Genomic DNA, 16,037 nt, shown 5'->3' with positions numbered 1-16,037 from the left:
AAGTCATGTTAATATTCAGAGCCAATGTCGCCGAGAAGGTTTGAATGTTTATTCAAATCGGCTATAGATATGGATTACTGTTTCTTAGTAATTTCGCGTCAGGTTGGTTGATCTCGCGAAACATCCTCCCCCCGTTGAGAGGGCACCGATCAACTATTTATTCTGTAAATATAGATGTCTGAATATGTATACGGTTATATGTTTGTAATTTATATCGTTAATCGTTCTGCTCAGCCTCGTCTGCATGATTGGGCAGGGGTACCAGTCGTTTTACGCTTCGATCCAGTGTACTGGTGGCGGTTTTAACTGTGACAGCTCTAACGATGCCATCAGCACCTGGATAGACCTCGATGACTCTGCCAAGGGGCCAGTGTAGAGATGGAACGTTGTCTTCCCTGAGCAGGACGATTGTGCCTTTCTTTATCGGATGAGTTCCTTTGGTCCATTTGCTGCGAGTGGTCAATTCATTCAGGTACTCTCGATGCCATCTAGTCCAGAAGTGCTGCTTCACCTTCTGGATGTGTTGCCAGCTGGATAAACGATTTGCTGGAACGTCTCTGAAATCATGCTCACGCAGACTTGTTAATGAATCACCGATTAAGAAATGACCGGGAGTGAGGACCAGAAGGTCATTCGGATCAGAGGACATTGGGGTCAGCGGTCGAGAATTTAAAATGGCTTCAATTTCAATTATTAAGGTATTGAAATTTTCGAATGTGAAAAGTTCCGCGCCTGCTACACGTTTTAAATGATATTTAAACGACTTTACTGCTGCTTCCCAAAGTCCTCCAAAATGAGGTGTCAATGGAGGAATGAAATTCCAATTGATGCAATGATCAGCGAGGAACGTAGTTAATTTTCTTTGATGATCGTCTGATTGTAGCAATGAACGCAGTTCACGCAATTCATTATTTGCCCCAATGAAGTTTGAACCATTGTCCGAATACAGGTTTGCACAAAACCCTCTCCTCGCGATGAACCGTTTAAGAGCGGCAATAAATGCCTCGGTGGATAAATCGCTGACAAGCTCCAAATGTACGGCCTTTACAGCAAGACAAACGAAAACTGCCACATATACCTTGACCCGACTGCGGTTTCGGTGTTTTCGCTCCTTAATGTAGAATGGCCCGCAGTAGTCGACTCCCACGTGTGTGAATGGTCGAGATTCTGTGACTCTAGCTACCGGTAGGTCACCCATAATATAATCCACGGGTGGCGGTTGAGCCCGGCAACAGCGGATGCAATTCTTGATAACCTTCCACACCTGATTTCGGCCATCAATAGGCCAATACCGTCGTCTGATAGCATACAGGGTTGCCTGAGTACCTGCATGTAATTGCGCACGGTGCTCATTTTCGATAATGAGTGCGGTGGCTCGCGTTTTTGGAAGAATGATTGGATGCCGTTGATTGAATGGCATTAATGAATTTTTTAACCGACCTCCGACTCGCAGAATCCCATCGCGATCGATAAATGGATTTAGACGTTGTATTCTGCCTTTTAAGGTATGGCCGTTTCCTGTTGATAGATTCTTCACTTCTTCGGGAAAGTGAACTCGCTGTATTAGCTTGATCATAACATCATGAGCATATTTTAACTCCGATGCTGTGAGCTCTCCTGTTGCTGTATTCTTTCGTTTCCATCGAAGGCAGCGTGCGACGATTCTAATTAATTTCCCCCATGAGGAGAATCGTTCAATAATTCCAATATCGGGAATGGTTGTTGTTAAACATATGATGGTTTTCTGTTCGGGAAGACTGGCTAAACACGGCATATTTCCGGATGGCCAATGTGTTTCATCGTTATTTAACCATTTTGGTCCATGGTGCCATATCGATGGTCGCAAGAACTCTTCAGGTGATTGACCTCTGGAGATAAGGTCTGCTGGGTTGTCTGCAGTTGGAACGTGTCGCCAATTAGTGATGCTGGTTTTATTTTGTATCTCGGATACTCTGTTAGCTACAAAGGTTTTCAACAGATGTGGGGATGTCTGCAACCAATGTAGCACTATTGCGGAGTCAGTCCAATACACGGTACGGTTTACGTTGAACGGTAAAGCTTTCTGTGCTGTAGCGACCAATGAAGAGAGTATTAATGCTCCGCATAATTCCAGTCGCGGAATTGACTGAGTCTTCAGTGGAGTTACTTTGGATTTTGCCAATAAGAGTTCCACCTGGTAGCGATCGTTTGCATCTCTTGATCGGATGTAGATACAAGCTCCGTATGCTCGTTCGCTGGCATCGCAGAAACCGTGTAGCTCGATATGTACAGGATCGTTGATGATTGTCTTTCTGTTGAATGTGACATTGTTTAGGAGCGGCAACTGAGTACAATATTGCAACCATTCAGTATGTATGGTCATTGGCAACGACTCATCCCAGTCGATCTTCATAGCCCAGATCTTCTGTAGCAGAATCTTAGCTAGGATAATAACAGGTCCGAGGAGACCTAATGGGTCGTAAATTCTAGCAATGACTGAACTAATGGATCGCTTGGTGATGGGCCTTGTTGATTTGATATCCTTCACGGAATATCGGATTTCGTCATCGATGGATTCCCAAAAAACTCCCAAAGTCTTTATAGTAGACGACTCCCCCAGGTGAAGCGTCTTGTTAATGTGTTCTTCGGGTAATCCATGTAAGAGTGGTTTATGATTTGATGCCCACTGTCGTATGTGTAATCCCGCTGACTTCAATAGTTGGATCATCTGGTCGCGCAAGGCTAACGCTTCTCCAGTGGTTGATGCTCCTGTAATTAGATCGTCCACGTAAAAGTCTCGTTTCAGAATCTGAGCCGCGTTGGGAAATCGATGTCCTTCATCCTGGGCCAATTGTGAGAGACAGCGAATAGCCAAATATGGTGCTGCGGATAATCCGAAGGTGACTGTATTTAATTCATAAGTTTTTAAATTTCCATTAGAGTCGCGCCAAATGATCCTTTGGTATTTCCGATCTTCCGGACGGACAATAAATTGACGGTACATTTTTTCAATGTCGCCGATCAATGCATAACGATGACTTCGAAATCTAAGCAGAATATGTAGTAAATCTTGTTGAATTTTGGGTCCGATGTGTAGAGTGTCGTTGAGTGAGATGCCTGTTGTTGTTGCTGCGGAACCATCAAATACAACCCGCAATTTCGTGGTGTCACTAGTAACCTTCGTGACTCCATGATGAGGTAAATAGTACCCGTCACCTATCTCATCGATATCTTGCAGCTTCGACATGTGTCCTAAGTCCAAATATTCATTTAACACCGATTGATACTCCCGGAACTGATTTTGATCGTTCTGAAGGTTCCGTTCCAATGACGTGAAACGTTTTAAGGCCCTTGATTTTGATTCTCCAAGTTGAGACAATTTGTCGTTGAATGGAAGTGCCACTACGTATCTGCCGTCGGCATTCCTTCGTACGTTCCGTTGGAAATGCTCCTCACATCTCCGTTCGGCTTCTGAAAGACGTTGAATCTGGGGTCCGTCTTCTAACTCCCAAAATCGCGCCAAATCGTCCTGTATAGTAGTGACCGTATGACAAGCAATGTCTCGCGTGGGTTTGGAAACTGGGGCACTCCCCCCGATAATCCACCCCAATCTAGTTTTTTGCAAAAACAAGTCTGGACCGCAGGGAGGTGATAAATTTAATTGTCCGACGCTTAATAAGGACAGTGCCACTCCTGATCCTAATAATAAGTCAATCGGTGCTGGTATGTGGAATGTTGGATCTGCCAATTGTAAGTTTTTCGGAATTTTTATCTGCGTGCGGTCAATGGGTTGGTCCGGAATCAATGAGGATATGGCTGGTATTGTCAGAAACGTCAATGTCCGGTTATAATTGCTGGTTTTTGATTGTATTATTGTTGTTATTGTGTGTTTGGACATAGTCGTCATGGTGTTCAGGACTCCTATCGGGATTGAACAACTTCCTAAAGAAATGCCAAGTCGTTTGGCAAGAGCTTCAGTCATGAAATTCGTTGAGGCACAAGTATCAATGAGTGTCCTACAAGGAACAGGTTGGTGATATTTGTTTAGAACGTAAATTTGAGCGGTCACTAGGATATCTTGCGTACGTGAATCGACAATAAATGCCTTATGAATTCCTCGTCGTGCTGACGATTCCAGTGCTAGTCAATCTGCTTGTCGTGGTGTTTCACTAGGATGAAAAGAATCTGTGGATCTTCGAGGTGTTGGTTCTTCATTTGTATTTGCTTGATGGAGTAGGGTATGGTGCTTCTTATGGCAGATGCGGCAGGTACTGCTTGTACAATTGATTAAACTGTGACCATCCCTTAAACAATTCTGACATAGTGATGCTCTTTTTAACGCTGTGATCCTCTCTTGGACCGATAACCCATGAAATCGTTCGCAGGCCCAAATATAATGATCGCCCTTACAAATATGACATTGTTTATTTGATTTTGCTATATGTAGCCTCTCTTTTGCTCTACGATTATCATACGGGTGATGTGATCGTGCTGATAAAAACGCGTGGCCTCGCGATGGTCGGTGTTTGTGAATTCGAGACTTTCCTGAAGATCCAGCTTCTACTCGTTCGAATGAGGGAGGTGTTCTTGTGCTCGATGTGAGAGCACAATTTGCTCGCTTTTCTAAAAATTCTAATAACTCCGTATAAGCTGGTACCTTCTTCTTATCCTTCAGAGTTAATTCCCAATGCCACACGGTGTTTGCATTTATTTTTGATATAATAATCGACAGCAGAAGGCTGTTCCAAGAGGCTATATTTTCACCCAAGTTTATCAACGCGCGAAGGTGTTGATTCACCGTGTCTACTAAGTCGCCTAATGCTTCCGGTGTATCCTTGGTGAGTTTTGGAATATCTCGTAATGCGTCGCAGTGTCCTAAAATAATACGGCGCGGACAATCGAATTTTTCACGTAACAATTCGATAGCGTCACTGTAATTCGCATCGGTAGTACTCAAAGCCTGAATGCAAGCCGCGGCCTTGCCGGTTAAGGTTGATCGCAAGTATTGTAATTTTTGTACAGGTGTTAAATCTTCGTTACGGTCAATCATTGACGAGAAGAGATCGTAGAATGATGACCATCCTTCAATTGTTCCGTCGAACGTCGGCAAACGCATTTCCGGTAATTTAATGGCCATTGGTGCCGGTGTAGTCGATGCCGGTGAAGGATTGGTACCAGATGTTGTGGCACTCGTTGACTGCTCATTATGTAACAACCGATTTGCCCTAGCTACTGCGGCATAATAGTTATTTTGGATTTCATATCGACGTGCCTCTTCAGACTCGTCTAGTTCTTCGATGCTGAATTGAATATCGTCGAATTTCTTCCATGTCTCATTCAGGCCGTTCAAATGCATTTGCAATAAAAAAGTATCGCGTGAATCTGAATCCTCATAGTAATCGAGGAAGGTCGATAATGATGAAATCTGCCCGAGGATGTGACCACGTTTTCGTCGCAAGGTACCGATATTCGGCCCTCGTGTAGCGGTTTGCGCTTGACTTGAACTTGCGGAAGTGTTCGGCATTGTGATTTGAATGAGACGAGAAAAGGAGGATAATATAAAGTAACGATCCTACCTTGTCGTTGTCAAGTTGATGATAATGTTGTAGTTTGAACGGTATCTAAGTCCTCTGTTCTCCTTGTAACCGTTGGATCGAGACCACCCTTGTAGTAGAATGTCCGACGAAATAAGTTGTAAATGACTTCTACTGGTACTGGATGAGCTGTGATCCGTGTACTATCACCCACTAAGATTCAGTGTTTATTGTCCACACTGTAATATTCAGTCTAGTTTATGGCACTAATTTGCACCTAACTTCGTTTCTAATGCACTGCACTGCACTGAAATCCGGCTCGAAGGACCAATGTTTTTTAGCACAAATTTCACGGTAAACTTCACGTTATTTTAAATTGTAACGCGAGTTACCACCACCGTGAAGTTGCGTAAATTCCTTCTTCCCGGTTAGGGTTAGAAGGATGTTAAATTGTTCCAACACGATTATTAGTTGCAAATGTATATAATTTCAATTCACTGGTTGTACAATTGGATTTGTAGTTTTGTTTGGAAGGCTCCAAAGGCTTATTATACAGAATTTACTGAAACTGAAGCTGAGGACGTCTCGCGACTTCAACGATGTCGATTCAGTAAAGATGACCGAATAATAATAATTGAACGAATACTCTGAAGTATCCTTTTTGAATAACTTCGCCTTTCTCCTTCCATATCAAATCGTCAGCAAGAGCCGCAGAGCATATTCCAGCGAGGTAGGCCTTGACCTAAGTGACCAATTAGTAAACGTTTGGGGTTTATCTAATGGAAATATACTGAATTGTTCAGCAAATCAGCTCGCTGGACATTTCCCATGTAGGCTAGCCGAAAACCCAGCAGCTGTGGTGCACGCATGAGTCGTCAACGTTGACGACTTCAATTCTCATGTTTGAGCGTGCTTTTTGAGTATTTGATCAGAGCGAGCTGGAAATACCCCAGGCACGAGCCATGTTTGGCTCAGAAAACCCTACGATGGGTCATATCTTTGAGATATGTGGTCATGGTGACTGGTGGTACCTAGGGTATGGTTACGTTAGATGGCTTGGAACCCCTGATGGGGTTCGACTCTGATCTTTTTGATTCGTGCACCACATGAGGTTAGCTTACGACATGGAGGAGAAAGTCATGTTAATATTCAGAGCCAATGTCGCCGAGAAGGTTTGAATGTTTATTCAAATCGGCTATAGATATGGATTACTGTTTCTTAGTAATTTCGCGTCAGGTTGGTTGATCTCGCGAAACAGCCTGTACAACTATCTCGTGTTTACTCTGCTGCAAATAAGACTACGAATACAAACAAGAGCCACTAAAGGAACATTTGGCACGTGCCTTTTGTACGTTTATGGTACAGAGCATATGCACCTCATGCATACATCAGCATGATGGTATGCGTACGTAAGGAACACCTTATGTTTAAGACGGTTACTTTCAAGATGGAGACCTCTGGGATCGCTCAGTGGAAAGCTGTCACTCTGTTTTACTCTGACGTTCAATAAGAATTGTTATTTGCTAGCAAGCTGTTCCGAGTAGTATGTTCATGCAATTGTTCCTACAAGTCGGTAACTGAAGACTCTGATAAGTGAAATTTAGAAATTGTATTTTATGTCATGCAATTTCTTTTTACCCTAAGAAGGGGTAGCTAAACAGAGGTTGCAGATAGAAATTAGAAAGAATGAAACAAATTACCTGAATGTCATGAATGAAACTATATAGTTAAGAAATTGTAGGTATTAAGAAATTATACGTAAAAAAAATGAAAAATTCAACCACTGTAGTTTGGAAATACAACAAAATATTTTACAGTGCAAAATTTCTAAATTACTAAATTCTAAATTAATATATAAAAACTATATGTATACTATAATAAAGATACAAATAACGGATTTTCAAATAATAATAATAAATATTATGTTATCATTTAAGAATGCAATCATAAAAAGTTAAATTTTTAAAAATTTTAAATTACATCTAAATAATGAATTGAATATAAAATTGTATATAATTAAAATTATATTAAAATAATAAAAATCTTGAAAGAAATAATCGTAGAATGACAGCGTTAAAGTTATAACCGTAGAAGTAAAGAGAAATGTATATACTCTTGTAGACCACATATCCGGAACCATAATTCAATTCTAACGAAGCAGCTCTAACTTAATTTTAGTTTCCCTTCTTAATAATTTCCTTCCTTTACCTCGAAGGCAGCCGTGCGAGTAATAGGTTGTTAGTGTAGGTACACTTGTTTTCAGTAAAACCTTATTATGTCCTTGATTAGAAAGTCCAGTCAAAGTTTAGCGATGATTTAGTTCCACTTTTCATCAGTAGCACTCTTAATGAAGATAATATTTAAGATGATGTAATGCAAATTAAATAATTACTTGTTTCGAAACATTTTATAAGCTCACAATCCATTACAGTTATCTAACTATTTAAATATTTCATGCTGCTTAAATATGCAATAACACGCGGGTCACTGTTCATAAGAGTGAAAGAATAAAAATAATTACTATTGTTTGAAGTAATAACATTTACTGATATTAATTTTATAAATTTATTTTGTATTTACTTTCCTGATTTTATGAAATTTTATCACGCAATACGACCTTTCCATAAAAAGTAGAAAAAAAATGATTAAAAATACGTATAACCAAAGATCGCTAACTATATTTTATTACACAAATTCCATTTTAAAAGAGAGTATTAAAAAATATATTACCCTTTTTATAAAAACTGTAGATAAATTTAAACGATCTTGTCAAAATTAATTTTTGTGAATTTAATCTGAAAGACTGATGTGTTACTAAAGATTCCTAAAGACATTACTAAAGATTCTTGAAGATTAAAATTCTTTCGTTATTAGAACCTAGACAGTTACAGAAGTTTGATTCCTCCTTTCCACTCACTCAGCTGGATCAGTACCTACTCGTACTGTTATCTTCTAACTTATCACGAAGATGAAATATGTCGAAATCGTGCTATGTATGTACATATGTACTTTGCCGCATTTGGATAGAGACCAGGTGCCATCGGACTCTCCTCAAGTGCAGTCACCACCTATGGGACCAATTTCAACGTATCGAGGTCGCCGTCAGACGGTACTCCGTCTCGTCCCCCGTTTCAGAAACCGTTCGTGGGGATACCCTACCGTTTTCCTTTCATTTCACTTCTTCTCCTTCGCCCCCGGCCCACTTCTTACGCCATGCAATAGTATTACGTTAGACGATAAACGGTAGTCGATCGCCAGGTGTCCAAGTACCCTGCGCTACCCTCTGAAACGCAGGTGTGCTGGCACGCGTTTTCATTCTCTCTCTGTCTGCCTTTCGCCACTCCTATTCTACTGTCTTCCTCCGCGGGATCGTACTCTGATCATAAGAGAAGCGGCTGCAGTTGTTCCTTAAACGGTGCAACGCACTTAGTCGGTGGGCACGACCGCTATAAATTCAACTGTGGAAGAAATGTGCGAGCACCTCTGGAGTTTGGGATGATCTTGCAGAGTCTAACGTCTAATGATAAGCACCACAGTATGGTAAATGGTTCAGGTAAGTACCTGAACGCTTAAAATATTGTACGTTCCAGTAAATGGGCAACCGAAAAATGCATATCCTGAAACTTGAATTGCGTCTCAGTATCTGAATACACTATTTTGTGATAATATTCTGTTTTTCTTTCATCAATGCACTTAGTTTGATAATTTTTATTACAATTCAAGATTGAAATGAAATAAAATTAGCGTTAGCATTTAAATACTTGGCTACTGGGACATTTACCTTACACTAAAGTCCCATCAGTGAGACTGGAACTGTTATTCAAGTCATTTGATGATTCTGTAATCAGATGCCAAAATCTAATGTTACTTTTTCAAAATCGAAATACGTACTCTTCTACCTATGTGCGTACGTTTACATGAGATCTATCAGTATCAGTAAAGGATGATGCCTGTATATTACGTAATTAAGAAAAAAGCAAGGTAACAATCCATGTCATGTAGGTTTACCTAACTCTTTAAACCCCTTTAGTAAAAAATTAGAAAATCATGATTGTATATTGAATTTTGTCGTCTAACTACAGAATATTATGAAGTATTCCCTGATATTATCATAGAACACTATTTATTTAACAAAGATAATGAAGACATTCAGTGGGTCACCAATAACCCTTGCGGCCTGGAGAACAAGTCACAAAAATGACTTGACACGGAATGTGTTAACGGGTGGATGTATAAAACAGTCATGATCCTTACTATTAATTTTTGTATGTGCATACTTGATTAATGAAATGAACCATTACTGCTCAAAAAGAATACAAATAAAGATTGTTCTTATGGGAAGACAAAATTTTCTCGCAACAGATCAAGCGTAAATGTAGTTCAAAATTGCAGTTTAAAAATCGGAAATCAAAATTTTCGAAGTTATAGATACTCTGAAACTAATTAAAATGCAATTATTATTAAATTTAAATAAATTATAAACGATTAGATCGATGAAAAACTTAAAAACTATATCTACATAAACATATTACAATTTAAGAGGTTAGGAATTACAATTTAGAAACTAAAAGAGACAAATTTCAGAAAAATTATAAATTGAGGGCTTCGACACAAGCTAGTAAATAATACCCAATGAAAAAAAAAACAAAAACCTTAAAATGTTAAAGTGTCGACATAAACGCAAGATCAAGCAAAGGTATATTTGAAGTTCACGAAATCAAAAATTCTGCAACGAAATCAATTTCTGGTATCACGTTTCTTCGCAAATTATACTTCGGCAGTGGCATTCTCAGTACCCGTTGATCCTTTATCGATCGAAAGTCAGTGCTGCTATGGTAGCCGTGACAGGACAAAAGCAAGGTAACAACAAAAGTCTAGCGTCTAGGCCCGTGCCGTGAAACACAAAGAGGGGTCAAAGGCAGCTGCGAATTTTTATTCGTGATCGTCTCCTCCGACGTTACACGCTATGCCAAGGAGGTGTATTTTCGAGTTCGAAGACCTACAGACGACTGCAGGACACGAGGAAGAGGGGGAGTGAAATCAAAAGGCAAAGAGGGCGCAAAGACCATTGACATCGTCGATGAATTCGGTGTGCTGTGCATTGAGGGCCGAAAATTTGCAGCTATGAACCACCGTGAGTGGCCAGCGACGACGGTTGCAGAAGTATTCTGACGATATTGATTTCAAAATCAACTGTGCTTATTCGGTGATTCAAAATTTCATAACCTTTTTGTCCTTTTAAACATTTGGCAATATTTAATAATCTAATAATTTGTAACACAAATTATTTTTATTCACTTTGATTTATTATTACTTTTTATTTATTAATGACATACTGTACATATTGTATTGGACTATTAAGAGGACAGAATAGTAACATGCAGAAATGAAAAAAGTAGTGATAACAAAATCTTTTCCACAAGATACGTTACCATCTTCAGCCCCGTATTCCCTCATCCCTTGGCTAGCGAAAAATAATTTGAAACAAGCGAAAACCGACGGCGACAGACTGAAAGACGTTACACGTCGCACAAGGGTGATCCCTTAGCATGACAATAAGACATCTGCTTGGCACGAGCTCTCTGGCGAAGGGTGCGGAGTCGTAGACTTGGCCAGCCACCCTTAACGAAATCGCTCCTGCTTCGATAATCTTCTACGACACGTAACAGAGCAAAAGGAGACGCGCGTCACGGTAGGATCTTCGGTGGTGCCAACACCTGGTTCACCCAGGTTCATTCATCTTGCGATTATGCTAGGTTACGAGATCCTACGAGCGAAAACATGCCGTGAAGTGGTTGGGGTTCTGGCTAGAGACTATGATGCGATGAAAAATGTAAATTAGCGTAACTGTCGCTTGACAAATATGCTGGTCTTCTATATAAGAATATTTTTTTATTGAAATTGGGGAATGGATACACAAATTTTCAGGAAACAGTTTCTTTTGTGAAGATATACGTATAGTCATGAACTGTTACTCTTAGTAGTGTAATCGGTATACGCCTTATAATTAGATAATATTTTCTGTGACAAAGACAGCTCTGCATGTGAAACTATCTTAAGTGATTAGAACCATAGCTATAACTATAATGCAAAAATAAGTGTAAATTGTTGAGACTTTAATGTAATGGTGATATAGAGGAAAGGGAAGTTTCATGTCTTCCAAGATTCAATGATACCAACTGATGAGATATGTCTCGAGCCTGGTGGCATCGTGTATGGGGCCTTTTACACATAATTCCAGTAACAACAAACAATTGTGTGAATTCTTTTCCACTGTACTCACATAACGAATACTGTGATTATTACTGCAGATATTAATTTAAAGTGAGAAATACTTTGTGATGTAGTATAACTTTAATAAAAATTTCAAATACAATAGAGTCACAATGTATTTAATTTCACAATAATCACATATACAGTCCATAACTGACATAATACATTGAATCTACAGTATCTTTTACAAGCGTGAATCGTGTCTCGTAACATGATTGTAATATTATTTGATGTAGCTATAATGAACATCACTCCTCAAAATACAGTATAGGTCAAATTCTCATTGGTATATATTTTGAAACTACTATTATCACAGAATAAACTAACTTTTGTTTCTGTACTATATGTATGTATGTACCAACTTACATATGTATATTACCTATAGTCAGCTGTACAGTTTAGACATGTGCATAATGTCTTTTTTTAACTGAAAATGAAAAATATGGTGCAAAAATGTAATTTATTGTTACTTTTAAGTTTTTCAACATTTATCTCTATCTGTTCTTTTCTATGATATGGATTCGTAATCTTCTTTAAAATCTAAAACATCTGTAAATGTTTTGAAACTTTGAACTAGTAGAAATTTTGTTACACTACTTAGAAATTTCTACATACATTGAAAATTTTTATTTCTACTCTTATTTTTATTTCTATTATTACAAACATTAATTATAAACAATTAGTTTACTGAAATGCAGAAAGTATTCAAGTGCATTTTATCGATTTGCGATTAAAATAAAGAGGAAGTAAAACCAAAAGATTGAAAGATATGTTGTTGTACTGAAATTCATACAATCACTATATCTTCTTCACGTGAGGAGATAATGTCATGAATAATTTAATAATCTGTCATGTAATGTTTCTTGCAACTAATTATAGTAAACGTCAAAGATAAGAATGTTGTACATCCTCGGTTGAACCCACTCGCTACCTTTAACCAGAGGATACTTATTTTATTTCTACGAATATACAACATTTCAGATGTGAGCTTTCAGACCCTGCTTCAAAATAATAGGACACTACTAGATTTCTCCTGTTTCTCATAACCAATGATCTGTACAAAGATTTTATATGACGTGTATACCTCTGTAAGGACTACCCCTTCTTTAGTAACATGTAAGAAAATAATCAGCGTTTAAAATTTTAAACCTACTTTCCAGAAATTATAATTACTTGTTTATGTAAAAAACAAGTAGATACGGCAAAACAATAGGACATTTGAACATGCTATAGTGTTTAAGTCGGTAATGCGATCATGTTCTAACAATGTTAAAAAGAATGAAGTATTGTACTATAATGATTAATATACAAAAGAATTTATACAATAATTAGTAAATGGTTATAAGAATCGGCGCATACACTAACTTTTTGTTTCTTTTTATTGCAATTCTTAGGATTCTTTAATAAATTTCTAATGAATTATTAGTAATGAATTAATGACATTTCGACTTATGTCTGCCAGTTTTGATGTTTTAAATAAACACACCTATGACATAAAAGAATTAAAAGTCCTAACTGAAGAAAGTTGAAATTCCAAGAACATTTTTAAGAAGTTTTTACATGAATTTATATAAAACATTATTAAAAGTCGCTAAAAAATAAGAAATTTTATTAAAAATCGATGGAGAATTAATAAAATGCTAAGTTTCGTAGACCAGATCTATTATCCTAAAGAACTCGTTCTATGTTTCGTAGTCAGATCTCTTATTCCAAGGAAGTCGTTTTAAATTCCTCAGTTTAACTTCCTTACTCGAGGAAATCCAGAATGACGAATAAACTCAGAGTTTAATTTATTCTGAGTACCTTATTCAAGAATCCTCTTTTCAAGGAACTTATCTCTTATTTCTTGTTCTAGATTCATTATTCTGACAGTCGTCTTGTAAATTTCATTTCAGGTATTTTATATTAAAAAATTCACTTTCCTTTCCTTTTAATAAAGGTAGTTTACTTTATATTACTTACTTTATATTCATTTTGCTCTTTTTTTTTCAATTTATTGTTACAATTCGAATTTTAATTCTTTTATTCATACTACAAGTAGTCTCTCTTGACAATTTATTTCACAGAACTCTTCACTCAATACACAAAACCGAGTAAAAACAAGTTCGAAGGTTTTCAAGTGCCGACACTTCATCATTAACGCGATTACTGAAAAAAAAATAACGTGGCATGTCTTCAGTAGCGTGTCAAGCTAACGATTCGTCTCTCAAATAATAACCATAATCTTTGGCTGGTCTATATCGTTGCAAATGAAGGTGAAGTTCCATGCGGTGCGCGTACAATTAATCAAATTCACGCCATATGGTTACCCCTAGGAGCAACGAAGGAGCCTTCGTGCTCTCGCGCCTTCGACCTTCATCGTTCAACCGTTGTTCTCCTGTACTTGATAATCATTGACCTTGAGAAAGTGAAATAAAAACCGATTAGTATATCATTTTGTTAATAAAATTTTCTTGAAAATTTGTAGTAATAAGAATATACTTGTAGAGTTTCAAATCAAGGTCTGCGAAACTTCGACTTGTAGAAAGGACGGGCTTTTCAAAGGATCTTTCAAAGAACGACCATGTAAAGTCACGGTACCATATTACATACTGTAGGCGAACTGATTACCATGCCTCTGCCCTTTTATTTTCACACATAACACGATGTAGCACTATTAAACTGAAAATATTTAATTTTTATAAATATTTTAAAACTGTTACAATTTGTATTATAGGGTGAATAGACTACAATCGAAAACGACAGCTTCTAAGTGGTGGCGATGTTTGGAAAAAATTTTACTGTAAGTCATTTTCAACTTTTAAAAATTATCTACCTACAAACACAAATCAAAAAAGATTAAATGTATTTGTATTACGAAATATAGTGTGGTATTTTAGCATCTATTGACTTTAATTATTTAATAAATATATTTACAGGACTTAAGTGTAAGTGCACAAAGACGTAAAATAATAAATTATCATTATTAAAAAATTTTCACGAAAAATATTTTCGGATCAAGTATTTTAAGCGCTTATGAACTCCCTACCCTCTGTCCTTTCCTTTCACTCCGAGACAGCAAAAATATGATAGCCTAGGGCCTAGGGCGATAAAAACTTGAATCCCTCGTGTATGGAAATAAAAAAGGGGAGAGGGCACAATAATCGGTCAGCAGACAGTATTTGGCACTCTTACCCTAGGTAGAAATTGAACTTTAAAACTATTTTTTTTTTGTCAAAGCAGTCTTTTATGAAATAGCAAAACGAAAAGTAGATCAAAAAATAATGAAACAACTGATCTCGACTCTTGCTGCATAAAGTAATTTATGGAAAGTTAGAAACATTTTTATTGGCTTTTTTTTCTATAAACACAAGAATAGAAATCACTACTATCTATTTTAATACCTATTTTAATCACTATTGAACACCTCACCATAGATTGTCCTAAATTTTTAACTAGTCATCAAAAAAGTCAAATAGAGCCAAATATTAAAGACAAATTTATCGACAGGAAGATCTCTGACATGGCTTCCTTTCTTCAGGAAACAAACTTATTTGGCTCATTGACCTAAACTTCAATGCAGTTTGGTTTTTTCTCTTTTCTTTTTCTTCTTTCTTTTTGTTACTATTCAGTTGATGCGATGATGGTATCAAACTTTAATTTGAAAAAAATGTGAATATTGTCTAAAAATAAGTGAAAAAGTAGTTGTAGATTATATTTTAGACTGTCATTTTAACAGGCATTAGATTTATTTTACACTAACAGTCTCATATGTATGTGCAAACATATACTCTAATAATATTTATATTTTTTACATTTTTGATCACTCAAGGAGAAATTTTCAGTAATGAAAAACTAGTTTTTTGAGTGCTATTCGTTAACGTAAATGTTCTAATAGACGACCATGTCCCAGTACCTAAACATTAATAATTAAAAACAAAAAGTAGTTTCACAAAGTAGTATACTCAATTATTGGCGCGTCATAATTCAAATATCGGAACATGCATTTTAGGTTGTTCACTTACTAAGGTGTTTGATATCTTAAATGTTCGAGTACTAAAACATTTATCTTAACTCTTTTTACTTCATTTGAGAAACCCAGTATTTCGACAGTAGAGACGTAGTACAATAATTTCATTACATATTTTTGTATTCGTCTTCTAATTCTATGTCCTAACTGGATATCGCATAAGCGACAAATCTGACTGACAAATACCGACAGTATACAAACGAATAACATTTACATATGTCAGATCCTACATACCACTATAT

The 16,037-nt window shown here is 37.2% G+C and overlaps 2 protein-coding genes across 2 annotated transcripts; both read right to left on the bottom strand.

The window, feature by feature from the left end:
* Positions 1-217: 217 nt before the first annotated feature.
* LOC143177255 (uncharacterized) lies at positions 218-3,886 on the bottom strand. Its single transcript, XM_076375118.1, has one exon. The coding sequence runs from the start codon at positions 3,884-3,886 to the stop codon at positions 218-220; it is 3,669 nt and encodes a 1,222-aa protein (XP_076231233.1).
* Positions 3,887-4,123: 237 nt separating this feature from the next.
* LOC143177254 (uncharacterized) lies at positions 4,124-5,503 on the bottom strand. The gene has a single exon (XM_076375117.1). The coding sequence runs from the start codon at positions 5,501-5,503 to the stop codon at positions 4,124-4,126; it is 1,380 nt and encodes a 459-aa protein (XP_076231232.1).
* Between the last annotated feature and the right edge of the window lie 10,534 nt (positions 5,504-16,037).

Source organism: Calliopsis andreniformis, chromosome 3 (genome assembly GCF_051401765.1).
Source record: "Calliopsis andreniformis isolate RMS-2024a chromosome 3, iyCalAndr_principal, whole genome shotgun sequence".
NCBI classification, from domain to species: Eukaryota; Metazoa; Arthropoda; class Insecta; order Hymenoptera; family Andrenidae; genus Calliopsis; species Calliopsis andreniformis.
Note: the sequence above shows the minus strand (reverse complement) of the source record. Positions and strands in the feature narration are given on the sequence as shown.

Bases quoted from the DNA above. Each gene is read 5' to 3' on its own strand.
- LOC143177254 (XM_076375117.1), bottom strand. From the start codon at position 5,503: ATGCCGAACACTTCCGCAAGTTCAAGTCAAGCGCAAACCGCTACACGA.
- LOC143177255 (XM_076375118.1), bottom strand. From the start codon at position 3,886: ATGACGACTATGTCCAAACACACAATAACAACAATAATACAATCAAAA.